Raw genomic sequence first — 12,761 nt, forward strand, 5'->3', positions numbered from 1 at the left:
AAGAAGAAAAGATGGAAATTTTTCCTCATCCAGTCTCTAGACCACTGGGTCCCCATTTCCTGGTTCATTAGAGGGAGGCAGAAGTTTTCTCTTGAGGTTTTAAGTGACCATATGTGTGATTAGCACCACTGCATGCATCTCCGTGATTAGAGCTGGCCTTGGGGTTAGAACAAGAGGGGAGAGGGCCAGGATTCCTCACACCCTCTGGTCTCAGGCCCCTCTTCTCTGTTCTCTGGCTTGAAATATGTTCAGCCGTCCTCATCTGAAGCTCCTGCACCTGCACTGATGCAGATTCCTTGGTTGTGGAGGGTCCACTGTACTACACTATCTTATATAAGGGACTTGCGCATCCTTGGATTTCGGTATCCCTGGGGCTCCTGGAATCAGTACCCTGCAGATACTGAGGGATGAGGGTAGAGCCTTTCTCGGGTTTTTTGACGTCTGCATCCTCTGCACCATTCTGCAACTTGGGCCACCCTCATGTCAACACCGAGAGATAGAGAAATGTGAAAGCCAGGACACTCTCCATGACTTTAGTGGTTTTCCACATTGGGACTTCCTCCCCTGTAATTTCATACTTCATCCCGTTTCTGGTCGTAATCTGTAAGGGAGAGAGGCTGTAGGGGGCTTGCTCCCTCTTGGCAGCCCGAGGACTGTCAAAATGGTCTTCATACTCAAAGGACTCAGTTTCAGTTCTCAAAGAATTTACTTAAGTTGATCCACTTATTCTGTAGTGGTATTTCTCAAATTTTCTCCCAGAAAATAAAGGTATTTTCAGATTCGTAGTAAATGGATTCAGAAATTTTAGCAAATGTTTTTGATTTTTAGTGCTTCATGTCAAAAGTCAAGTGAGAAGCCACTTAGATCAGCTGAGAAGAAGGAATACAATGAGAAGAATGGCTGTGTGAAGTATGGATTTTGTTTTCTTGGCCTAAATTTTTTATTGAAATAATTGTAGAAAAATTATAAGCAGAAAGAATCTGTATGTGATTTTATTATTAATTTCAAACCTGCATTCCCAGTGACTCAGTGGGTAAAGAATCCACCTGCAGTGCAGGAGACACAAGAAACACAGGTTCCATCCCTGGTTCGGGAAGATCCCCTGGAGGAGGGCATGGCAACCCACTCCAGTATTCTTGCCTGGAAAATCCCATGGACAGAGGAGCCTGGCGGGGTACGGTCCTTAGGGTCACAAAGAGTCGGACACGACTGAGCAACTGGGCACAGCACTGCACATACACAGTGTCTTCAGGCTTTGAGGTTAGTTTTTTCTTTTTCATTTACTAGGGCAGATTGTTCTGTTTAAAGTTTTGTTCTACTATAAATAGTCATTCTCTGCCTCCCCTTCCTGAATCTCTTGTCAAGTGAACAGTTTTATGAAACAAATCAAGTATAGTTGATCTTGTGGGGCTGTTGATTTTATATGGGTTGGCACTTGCTTTCTTCCTAGTTTTCAGATGTTAAATGGATCTACCACCTGCTGGAGAAAGTAGGTATTTATAGTGTGGAACTTGGGACGTTTCTTTTTTTTCCTGTCCTGCCAGATTCACCAAGTACTCACTTGGTAGTAGTTAACAGTAGAGGAATCTCTTCATTTTATACTTGTTTAATCCACAAAGTATTTTTGTACAAATTTTTATGATTTCTTGCCTCACCAGCCTAAAAACACTCTCACATTCCATGTAACTGTGGCTGCTCTGAAGCCATCAGCGTGACAAAGCATCTAAGACAGTTCAGAAGTGGGTAGATGGTACAGTAGCCGCTAACTGGGATGACGGGGGAGAGGGTCGTTGACCATATGGCCATCTTGGTGTCCTGACTCCCTGGAGGCTGCTGTGTGGCCCTGTGACATCCCAGCAGGAGGGCCTCATGGTGTCCGTGGCCAAGGGCTCTGAACGTTGCCCCATGGAGCCCATGGGTCTTGGGATGGTTGTTCATGCACCAGAGTTGACATCCTCCTACCCAGGCATCCCTCCACCTAATACCTGGAAGTAGTGATGCTCCAACAGGTTATTTTCCTTGAACCAAAGACTTTGTGTTATCCATGTAGCTCATTTCTTTCAGCCTCATGCCCTTTACTTAGAACCCTCTGATGAAATGACATCAATTATTCTATCAGTCTGTTTTGAGTCCCAAAGAACCTTGAAGTGATTGAAGATTAAACAGCAGAAAAGGAAGGAGGCAATGGGTTTCTTAGAAGAAACACAAGTGAGTGATCATGCAGGCTTTCTTCTTGTCCGGAGCAAGTGGTCCTGGGATTGGCACTGCTGTGCAGAGCAGGGCCCAGTGGGGGAGGGAGAAGGGGCAACATGAGACTGGCAGACCCGCCAAAGCCCTTGTGTAGCAATGGACAGGGTGAAACAGAGCAGGCGGTAATGCCATGGCCATGCCTGTAGTTCATGTTACCTCTGTCAAGGAAGATACAGAGTGATAGCTGAACTGAAGAGCACTTCTTTTTCCTTCAAATGATCCCTTTGATTATTTTATAGATTACTGCAGTTTTTAAATCCTGATCCTTTAAGAGCTGATGGAATCTCTGATCTGCAGCAGGTATTGCAACTCCCCATCCAACCCCTGCCGCCAAAAGAAAAAGCTGTTTACTCTTTAAATCCCACCCCTCCTTTCCTCTAAATTTTAGATATAAAGAAAAATTACTTGCATGGAGAACTTTACCTGAAGATGTACTTTTAGAAATCATCTAATAAATTATTGCTTTAGAGACATGGCTCTTTTTCTGTTTAGGTAATAGATAATCTTCCTTTCATTTTGGTCATTTTGATGGGTTTTGATAAGCATATAAACCTAGGGTTTTACACTGAAACCAGACTCTCATGTCCTCTTCATCTCTGTAAAGTTCTTGGTATTCTATGCTAACACCATTGGGCAGAGCCGTCTAACACCTGTGTTCTTAGTTGCAGAAGCTGAAGTCGTGGTCCCAGCAGACCATGGCAGTTTTGCGAAAAAGGGTTGAGCCCTGCTTGTCCATCGAGACAGCACCACTCTCAACAGACCTGAAAAAGGTGATGGGATTCATAAAGGAACTCTGACCTGTTGTAATGTAGAGAGATTTTTAATAAACAGTTCTGAGGTTGCATTTCCATAATTTCTTTGCTTTTGAAATTCCCTTTTAAGATTTTGTTATTAATTTCTCATTTAGTCTTAAAGTCCAGGTTAACTTCTTATAAGTGAATAATTCTTTTTGTGGAGAAACCTAAGTGCTTTAGTGAAATAAGTTCTCAAATGTGCCTCTGAAAAGGGGCTCAGAAGGAGCACAAGCAGTTGGGGCAGTTAGAATGTTCTCCGCATCCTCTTCAGAATTGCGTTCTAGAACTGTGGTTTCACTTAGATCATCAGTTTAGAGCATCAGTTTAAATCATGTTTATCTGCTTCCCTCTTGATATTGGAAAAAAAAAAAAGTAAAAAAAAAAACCCACAAGGATGAATAGAATGAGAGTGAAGTCTTTATTGGACAGGAAATTTCTTACAGGCTTTTGGAAGGTGGAAAAGCAGCAGCAGAGGGTGGCTGACCACTGAGGAAGGGGTGACGTGGGGAGGGCACTGACCTGCCCACCTTGTTTCCTGAGCATCCACAGCCAGGTTCTCAGGAAGGACATTGGAGGCTCTGTTTGGAGAAACTGAATGACCCTTGAGAATAACCTTCAGGCGACGCTGTTGTTCAACCCTCCCAGTAAAAATGCCTGCTTGCTGCCCGTCTCCCTTCAGTGATGGGACTCTGACGTGGTGCTGAGCTCCAGCCTGCCTACAGGTGTAGCCCAGCATTTAGTGTCCTTGATGTGAGCAGTCTCCAGGGATCCTTAGACATTTTGAAGAAAGCCTTCCCCTAAGGAAAAAGGAAAACAAACTCTGAAAGAAACAAACGATGTAGGGAGTGAAAGAAAACATGAGAAAATAGATATCCTCAGAGATAAGAGAAGATATTGCTTGGCTTTAACAATAATAAGTTGCTATAAAAAAGAGAAACAGATAAAAAAGGGGTCTTAGGAATTAAAAATGCTATAGAAAGAAGAAACAGATATGAGAGGTAAAATAGAAGTTAACATCAGAAAGTAGAACAGAAAGATGGAAATGAGGGGAAAAGAGAATTTGAGAATCAATTTGAGGTCTCATATCTGAAAAGGATTTCTAGAAAGAATGATGAAAGAGGGCAGAAAATCCTGAGCATAGCACATGGACACTCCCTGGACTTAATGGATATGGCTTTCTAAATTAAGAGAGTTTGCTGACCACAGACCCAGAACAACTGAGGAGCAAGAACATAGACACATTGCTACGAAGCATCTGAATTGAAAGGGATTCAGAGATGCTGAAAGCTTCCAGGGAGAAGAAACCCATCCCTGGAAGGGTCAGAAATCAGAAGAGCTTCAGACTTGTCCACGGGTCACCAGAGGAGCACTGACTCCAAAACACTGGTGAAAAGTGACTTCCAACATGGAAGTCTCTGGCCAAACCACTAGTGAAGAGTGAGGATGAAATGAAAGCACTTTCACATGTGCAAAGTCTGAAATTTCCTTCTTCTGTACCCTTTGTTGAGAAGCTGCCAAAACCTGTTCTCCACCAAACCAAGAAATTCACCTGAAAAAGTTATAGAGAAGAGGTGACGTTGCAGGAAAATCCCAGTCCCAGGTGAAGCTGGGGCTCAGGGCTGGGGGATGAGGTCTTCAGAGAACCAACGGGCTGGTGGTGCTTTCAGGCTTGTGGAGGAGCTCGTCCATGTGGCTGGAGAGCTCTCTGGAACATTTGGGGGGTTCCAGTGACAGTTACATACAAAAATAAGCAAACAGAAGGCATGTTTGTTTTGGGGGATTAAAAAAAAAAAAAAACCTTTGCTGGTGGAGCTGATGCACTAGCAGTTTATCAGAAGGAGGATGAGAAACCACACCCTTGCTCTGGTAAGCATTAAACACCTGGTCCTTCAACACACTGCCTATTGGATCCTTTCAGTTTGAAGCCCAGAAAAGCAGAGTCTCTTTGAGCAGGAGTTCACTGCTGGAAAATATCTGGGGGGACTTACTGAGTTAGGTGTTGGAAAATCCCAGATTGAGCAGTGAGTACTTGTTGTTGGGGTAAGGTAAGCAATGAGAAGGGTCTGTTAGCTTTCTGTACTTTATTGTCTTGGTTGTCATTGATGTTTTGTAGGCTCTTCAAAGAAAGAAGTTTCCAGGCCCCAGCCACACTGAATCTTACTCTTGGCCTCCCATAGCACGTGGCTACGACGTGGTGGTCATTTCTCACTGTGGAAATGACCCTTTGTTGTACCTTCCACCAATGCTTACAATTCTGCAAACAGGCGGCTGCTACAAGTCTTTGCCAAGTAGAAACGGAGTAAGTTGAAGACAGTTTTGTTTTTCAACAAAATAGGTTAAAAGTTTATTTTAAACTTGACGCCCGACTTTTGGTTAAGTTTAGGTTACATTAAAACTGAGGACAGAGACTGTCCTGTGAGAAACTCTTCTCAACACAGACACTGATTCTTACCGAGAATCCCTAGTTGTTGGCAGTTGTCTTGAGTCAGGAGAGTCCTGGCTTTTTGTGATGAATATACAGTTTATGGAATTATTTCACTGACTGAATCTAATTGTCACAGCAACCCCTTGAGATGGTCAGACTGTGTGTTGTCTTCACTATTTTATAGGTGAGAAAATTAAGCTCATAAAAAGTCCTTACCTGCTGACAAGTATGACAAGACATGGGATTTGAATTTAGATTATCTTTTAAAAATTTTTATTTATTTGGCTGCATGAGGTCTTAGTTGTGGCCTGTGGGCTCTTTCGTTGTGGCGCACAGTCCCTCTAGCTGCAGCGCATGGGCTCTTTAATCGTGTGTGGGCTTCCGAGCTCGAGGCCTCAGGAGTTAAGTGTGCGGGCTTAGTTACTCCACAGCATGTGGGATCTTAATTCCCTGGCCAGGGATCAAACCCACATCCCCTGCATTGAAAGGCAGATTCTTAACCACTGGACCATGAGGAAGTCCCATGAATTTAGATTTTCTGTCATCTTGTCCCTATTCACTGTTTTGGAATCCTACTTTATTTTTCCCAAGTGTTAGAATTGGAAAATAGCTGAGAAGCCAGATGGAAAGGGGAGAGGTGGATGTGAGGCTCCAGTGGTGGGGGTGGGGGGGAGCATCCGCTTTGTTGGGGTCTGGCTGTCAGGGAACTGATGAGTGTGATCTGTCTCAGCTCTTCTCCCCAGAGATACACTACGGGTGGTTCCATCACTCATTATAAGGTGAAAAATAGCGGTACAGATTTCATCTTAGAAAAGATACTGGTTTATGTAATGATGCCTTGTGGTTTTATGAGTTTTCTTCAGAAATCTGCATTGTCTGCGTTATGATGTGTTGACTTAATAATATTAAGTGGATGCATTTATGTCACTCAGGTAGCAGCTGACCCCATTGATGAGAGGCAGCTTGTGTTGAGATTGGCCCCTGGCTGGGCCAGGAAGGAATGTCCGGGTCTGCCGCTCGTGGCCCTGCTGTTTTGTCCGTGTCTCCAGGGTCAGCCTGCATTTAGGTGTGAGCCCCGGAAGCTGGTGCTTGCCTGGATCTGCATAACAGAGGCTGTGTGTTCAGGAAGGTGTCGGCAGACAGTGTCCCTTCTAGAGAGAGCCCTGAGGGATAGAGGAGGCTTGCTCTCCTAAGGAGGAGATGTTAACCTTTTCCACAGCCCTTTTCAGAGGCCGTTAGTTCATCCTTGTGCTTAGAAACAGGCAGTCTGGAGCCAGATCGCCGGGCTTGAAATCCGGTTGCTACTGTGTGTTTAGCTGCGCAGCCTCGGGCAGCTGCTCCCACCTCTCCGCGCCCTCGGCTGCTCCTCTGAAATGAGATAGGCCCTCGCCCGCCTGTAAGGGAACTTTACAGATGAAATGATTTTTACTTGTGCATAAGTGATTTTTAGTTCAGACCCTATCAGAAGCTGAGTCACTGTGTCTGAATCCATTCTAATGAGATCGTGTTTTGGCTTTTCTGACCTACATGACAGTGATGATGGCAAAAACAGTAGTGCTTACTGCATACAGGGAGGTGTTCTGCATGCTTTTACATACACTCTCTGTGGTTTTTAACCTTTGTCCAAAATTATATTGAATTTGTTTGTCTTTGCAGCCTCTGGCAGTCATCGTGTGCCCTGGGTGGAAAAAGGCCCAATTTATTTTTGAATTATTGGGAGACTATAGAGCGTCCTCCAGGCCTCTTCATCCTGTGTTGTTAACAATCGGACTCCACAAAGATGAAGCCAAAAATATGAAGCTTCCAAGGGGGTGTAAGCAGCCTTTCCAGGCTATTTGGTTTCCCTAGAGAACACAGTGCAGCCCGGATCAGGCAGACCTGGGAGCCACCCGGACACAGGGCTTGTGTGTTGGCCGACCTCACTTATCAATTATGTATCTGTGTAGGTAGTTAAGGTTTACTCTTGACTTAACATCTGTTTTACTGAAAAAGCTCTGTCTTTTCATTCATTTATCAACTATGCAGTAAACACCTACTGTTTATTTAGTGTTGACTAAAACCCCACCCTGCCTTTCAGGAACTCAAAACCTGGTGGAAACCCAGGTATTTAATCAGAAAATACAGGCCTCTTGTGTACCCACCTGAGTAAGAAAAACAGGTTTTTATTTTATTAAAAGGCATTTCTAGAAAGTGTGTGAAATTTTAGCAAAGGAAATGTTAGAAACACTTGTGGAAAATCTAAAATGTTAACTGTTTTCTTTTAAAATGTAGGCGATGTGATTGTTGCAACACCACATAGTCTCCTGAGACTTCTCCAGTATCAGAGCTTATTATTTCTTAGGCTCTGTCACCTAGTTTTGGATGAGGTGGAAGTATTACTCTCTGAAGCTAATGAGCAAGTAAGTGTGTCTCGTTCATTTAGATGTCATTACTACTTAGAAATATTTACATATATGTATATATATAGAGAGAGAAGATTGAAAGTCTTTTAGAAATCAGGAAATGTGTTTAGTTGGGAAGAAGCTGGTTAATCTAAAAAAATTTTCCCTTTAATTGCTGTAATTAAGATGAGAGAACGTTTATATGAATTTTCTACCCAATGTTAAAGTGCTTTGAAAAGCAAAAATTCTTTCCTAGGGAGATTTTTCTAAAATACTTAATATTTTTCTGGTTATAAAATCAATAATTTTGTTTTAGAAAATTTGGAAAGTAGAGAATACTTGAAAACTCCCCACATGTGTAGTCTTAACGCTCAGAGGTAATTAGTTGTTCTAATTTAATTTCCTTCCTTTTTGTAATTCTGGTGTCTGTTGATACATAAAGTTAATATTATCAGGACCAATTTTGTGTGTTAGTTTGTAACTTGCATCCCAGTGAGCAGCATCGTGAGTGTTGCTACTCACTGTGCCCTAGCATGACTGTTACTGGCCACTTAATGTTGAATCCTATGGGCGCAACATAATTTATTTTATAACTGCCTTATATTTGGATATTTAGGATCATTTGTGTGTGTGTGTGTATATGGCTGAAGAAACACATCTTTTTTTGCACACATTTTTCTTAGGATAAATTCCTAGGAAGGGGATTAATGGATCAGAGGCTGTGAATTCTTAGAAGGCATTTGTTGGAAGCAGTGTCATGTGACAGCCTGGAACATTCCTGTGGGGGCAGTGATGGCCTCAGGGTCAAGTCCAGGCTTTGTTACTTACTGACTGTGGGTCTAGGCAGGGTTCCTGAACTCCTCTAAAGTCTCAGTTCTTATTTGTTAATATCTGGACCACTGCCTTGTACACTGGCCCTTCTGAAAGTGTAGATGAATTTGCACTCCATCAGGCAGTGGACCAGAGGCCATACACGCTGGACCTCAGCAGTAGGAGGCCCTGGTCCAGCTTCCTTTTCCAGGTTGCTTGTTACATGTGGAGTCTGATTTACTTGATCTCTGTGTCCTTGACAGTTTGCTAAATTGAGCATTGATTCATACTGGCCATTTGTACCCATTCTTCTATGAGCTGCTGTTTCATTTCCTTTGTTTTCTTTCAGTGGGATTATCTTTTTCTACCTAGTTTGTACAATAGAAGTTTTTATATAAGGCGATTAATCCTTTGTTACCTTTGTTACCCCTGATTCTGGGAAAGATTGAGGGCAAGAGGAGAAGGGGGCCACAGAGGATGAGATGGTTGGTTGGTATTACCGACTCAATGGACATGAGTCTGCGTAGACTCTGGGAGATAGTGAAGGACAGGGAAGCTTGGCATGCTGCAGTCTGTGGGATTGTGAAGAGGTGGACACAACTTAGTGACGACAACAGCAAATTAATCCTTTGTTACCTGTGTTATCCATATATACCCAGATGATGTTTGTTTTAATTTTGTGTATATTTAACATTTTTCCTTTTTAGTTTTTTTTTTTTTTTGCTTTTGCTTTAATGTTTAAAGACTTTCCCCATTCTGAGAACAGAAAATATACACTCTTTACCTTTTATGTTCTGTCAAACTAATTCTTAGTTTCTTTAAAAATAAAAATGAAATTAATTATACTAATTTTTTAGATGTTTGCTATATTAGATAACTTTAAAAAAAACATTGAAGTTGAAGAACGGGAATCTGCCCCACATCAGATTGTTGCAGTTGGAGTTCATTGGAACAGACATATAGAGCATTTAATCAAAGAGTTCATGAACGACCCCTACATTGTGATCATGGCCATGGAAGAGGCTGCCCTCTATGGCTGCGTCCAACAGGTAGTGAGTTGTGGGTGTGCATGATGGGGGCTGGTGAGCACAGGCCAGTAACCTTTATTCACGGCTTAATATTTAGAGATTACTGCACTGATTTCATATACAAACCTGGAATTATGTATTTGAGTTTCTATTGCTTTTTATACCTTCTTCTCTATTGAAATTATGACTTTCCCGTAAAAAGGAAAGCTGGAGCACCGTGAACATTTTAAAAAGTCCCACTGTTTTTGCGTTTCTTTACCAGGTAGTGCATCTTTGCTTGGAAGGTGAAAAAACTTCTACTTTACTCCAGACTCTTGATTTCACCCCAAGTCAGGCAGAGAAGACCTTGATCTTCACCTGTTCTGTAGCCGAAACAGAAACAGTGTGTAAGGTGAGCCCTTCCACACATAAGATGTTTTCATTGCTTATTTACACTGTGGTTGAGTCTTGAGTCAGAGAATTATTGGAATAGTTAAATATTTGACAAGAAAATAAAATTTTATGAATTCAACCTCAGAACAGGCTCTGCCATAAAGCAAACCTGGTGGCGGTGAGAAAGGACAGGGAGGCCTGACACTGAGCATCAGAGCCGGGGCAGCCTGGCCAAGTGAAAGGAATCTGGTTCATGACGGAGTGGCAGCCTCTTCTGTCCCCTCTGTTTAAGAAAATAGAGATGATAACAGTAAAATGTATCATCATTTTAGCCAGAAAAGCCAAATAAATTGGCCAAAGATTTAATCTAATTGTGTATAAATACTACAATGTAGAAACGAGGCCACATGCAAAAGAAGCAGTAGTGCATCCACATTACAGCAAAAATGAACTAGGTGGTGTAGTGAAAAAACCCTTCTTAAATTAACAATAGTACCATAAATTTCATGTGTTCATATACATACCTCTACAGAGGTAAGTACACATACACTTAAGTATATACACACACACACACACACATACATATATGTATGCACACATTATTTTAAAGGGAAGAAAAATAGTTTTAGCAAAATAATATTTGTTTCACTGGAGCAAGTTTTTAGATATAAACAATAGAATTTTGAAAGTATATTTATTTAAATTTACAACCATCTCATTTGTAAGAATTAGTGGATCAGTGAGGTAACACCTTCACAGAATTTTAAATGGTTTATATTGATATAGATAATTATTGATGAAAAATTATCTCTTAAATTTATATTCCTGAGTGTGAACTGGCCCCTTTGGTTTCATCTTCAGGTGGTAGAAAGCAATTCCATATTTTGCTTGAAAATGCATAAAGAAATGATTTTTAATTTAAAAAGTGTTTTAGAACAGTGGGAGAAGAAGTTAAGTTCTGGTTCTCACATTGTATTAGGTAAGTATTTTAATTTCTACTTCTATTTAGAGAAGGCTGAACTAATAGGAATTATTCTTTGATTCATTTATTTACTTCTTCTCCAAATTTCTCATTCTCAGATTTACTGAGAATGTATTAGTAATGTTAATTTCAAAGTGAAAATTAACTTCAATTAATTGATACTGAGGTGAAATTCAGGTATCTCCAGGGCAGTGGTCAGCAACCCTTGGTCTAGATGTGCTCCCTGGAGTTGAGTTCAAGGATCACTGTCATATATATGTTATGCCTATGATGAAACTTGTCATAAACAAATGCTAAATTTGGTATTGGAAATACAAAAGTCAATTTGTATTAAATAAGTGAAAACATTACATGGGCAGCTTAGATTTGTAATAGAGGCATTTTTCAAGTTAAAAAGGAGACTATTTTTCTCTGAAATTTAATTACCGAGTTTTGAAATTTTGGGAAAAGAAATGGGAAAGAAGTTTCCTTGTATCTCAACAGTAAAATGAAATAAATGTTTTGAAGTTTGGTTCCTGGAATTTTCTCTGTGAAATGTGTGTGGTAAAATTCCAGCCTCTCTTGAAATTGTCACTTCTTTTTCTCCAGCCTTAACAGATGATTGCATCCCACTCTTGGCCATCACCGATGCCACGTGTGTTATTCACTTCAGCTTTCCTTCCTCACCAAAAATTTTCGGTGGACGCCTATATTGCATGTCCGATCATTTTCAGAGTTTAACTGAACAGGTTTGACTCATGTGCATAATTTAATATTTCACTGGCATTTTCCACGTAATGACAAACTCAGAGTCTGTAAAGTTTTATTGTTTAGACTGGTATGGATGATTCACTTCCTTTATTCGCCCGCAATTTTAAGGGTTCTGACGAACAGGGAGATAAAAAGACCAAATCTGTCTTGCTGCTGTCGGAGAGAAATGCCTGCCACGCAGTTGGGGTCCTACGCTACTTGGAGCGAGCAGATGCCAAGATCCCTTCAGAGCTGTACAAGTTTACTGCGGGGGTTCTGGAAGCCAAAGAAGATAGAAAAGCCAGAAGGCCTCTTTGTCCGTATCTTAAGGCTTTTGGTTTTTGCAAGTAAGCCAGTCATCTTTTTTTTTGAAATACAATGTGCAGTAAGCTGCACAGATGGTAAATTTATAGCTTGAGGGTGGTTATATAGGTACTGCAACCCATGTGAACCATACCCAGCCCTGAGGGACCGTCTTAAAGGTCCTCTCCATCTCCTTCCCAGTTTGTTCCTCCTCCAGAAGTAACCACCCTCGTTTTATCTACGAACACTGACTAATTTGCTGAGTTTTGAATTTTATATAAATGGAATTGTGGTATGTTCAACCAACTATCTGTGGCATTTGTCTGTGTATTGGTATTTTATTTATTTATTTTGTGGCTCAGAATTCCATTGTATGATTATATCTACATTCATTCCATTCTGAATGGGCCTGCGAGTTGTTTTATGTATAAAGCTGCTGCGAACACTCTTATACATGTCTTTTTGTGGAAATGTGCACCCATTTCTCTTGGGTATATACTTTGGAATGGGATTGCTGGGTCATGAGGCAGACGTGTGTACTTTACCAAAGTGGTTGGTCATTTTATCATCCCATCAGTTGTTAAGAGAGAGTTTGAACTGCTCTGTATCTTCACCAACTCTTAGTATTCGTGGGGGCATGGGGTAGATGACTGTGATTTTCATATGTATTGCTCTAAGAATTGATGA

At 41.3% G+C, this 12,761-nt stretch overlaps 1 protein-coding gene across 5 annotated transcripts in view; it reads left to right on the forward strand.

The window, feature by feature from the left end:
- TDRD12 (tudor domain containing 12) overlaps positions 1–12,761 on the forward strand; it is a 75,501-nt gene that overhangs the window by 39,536 nt on the left and 23,204 nt on the right. For 4 of the 5 annotated variants that reach the window (XM_043899064.1, XM_043899061.1, XM_043899063.1 and 1 more), the window contains 11 exons: positions 829–909; positions 2,490–2,550; positions 2,913–3,020; positions 5,158–5,343; positions 7,126–7,282; positions 7,741–7,868; positions 9,518–9,712; positions 9,951–10,079; positions 10,922–11,039; positions 11,631–11,770; positions 11,901–12,118. In XM_043899064.1, coding sequence (XP_043754999.1) covers positions 829–909; positions 2,490–2,550; positions 2,913–3,020; positions 5,158–5,343; positions 7,126–7,282; positions 7,741–7,868; positions 9,518–9,712; positions 9,951–10,079; positions 10,922–11,039; positions 11,631–11,770; positions 11,901–12,118 — 1,521 coding nt within the window. The remainder of the gene's footprint in view (positions 1–828; positions 910–2,489; positions 2,551–2,912; positions 3,021–5,157; positions 5,344–7,125; positions 7,283–7,740; positions 7,869–9,517; positions 9,713–9,950; positions 10,080–10,921; positions 11,040–11,630; positions 11,771–11,900; positions 12,119–12,761) is intronic. The other variant, XM_043899062.1, reaches the window with a different exon arrangement.

This window comes from Cervus elaphus, chromosome 4, assembly GCF_910594005.1.
Source record: "Cervus elaphus chromosome 4, mCerEla1.1, whole genome shotgun sequence".
NCBI classification, from domain to species: domain Eukaryota; kingdom Metazoa; phylum Chordata; class Mammalia; order Artiodactyla; family Cervidae; genus Cervus; species Cervus elaphus.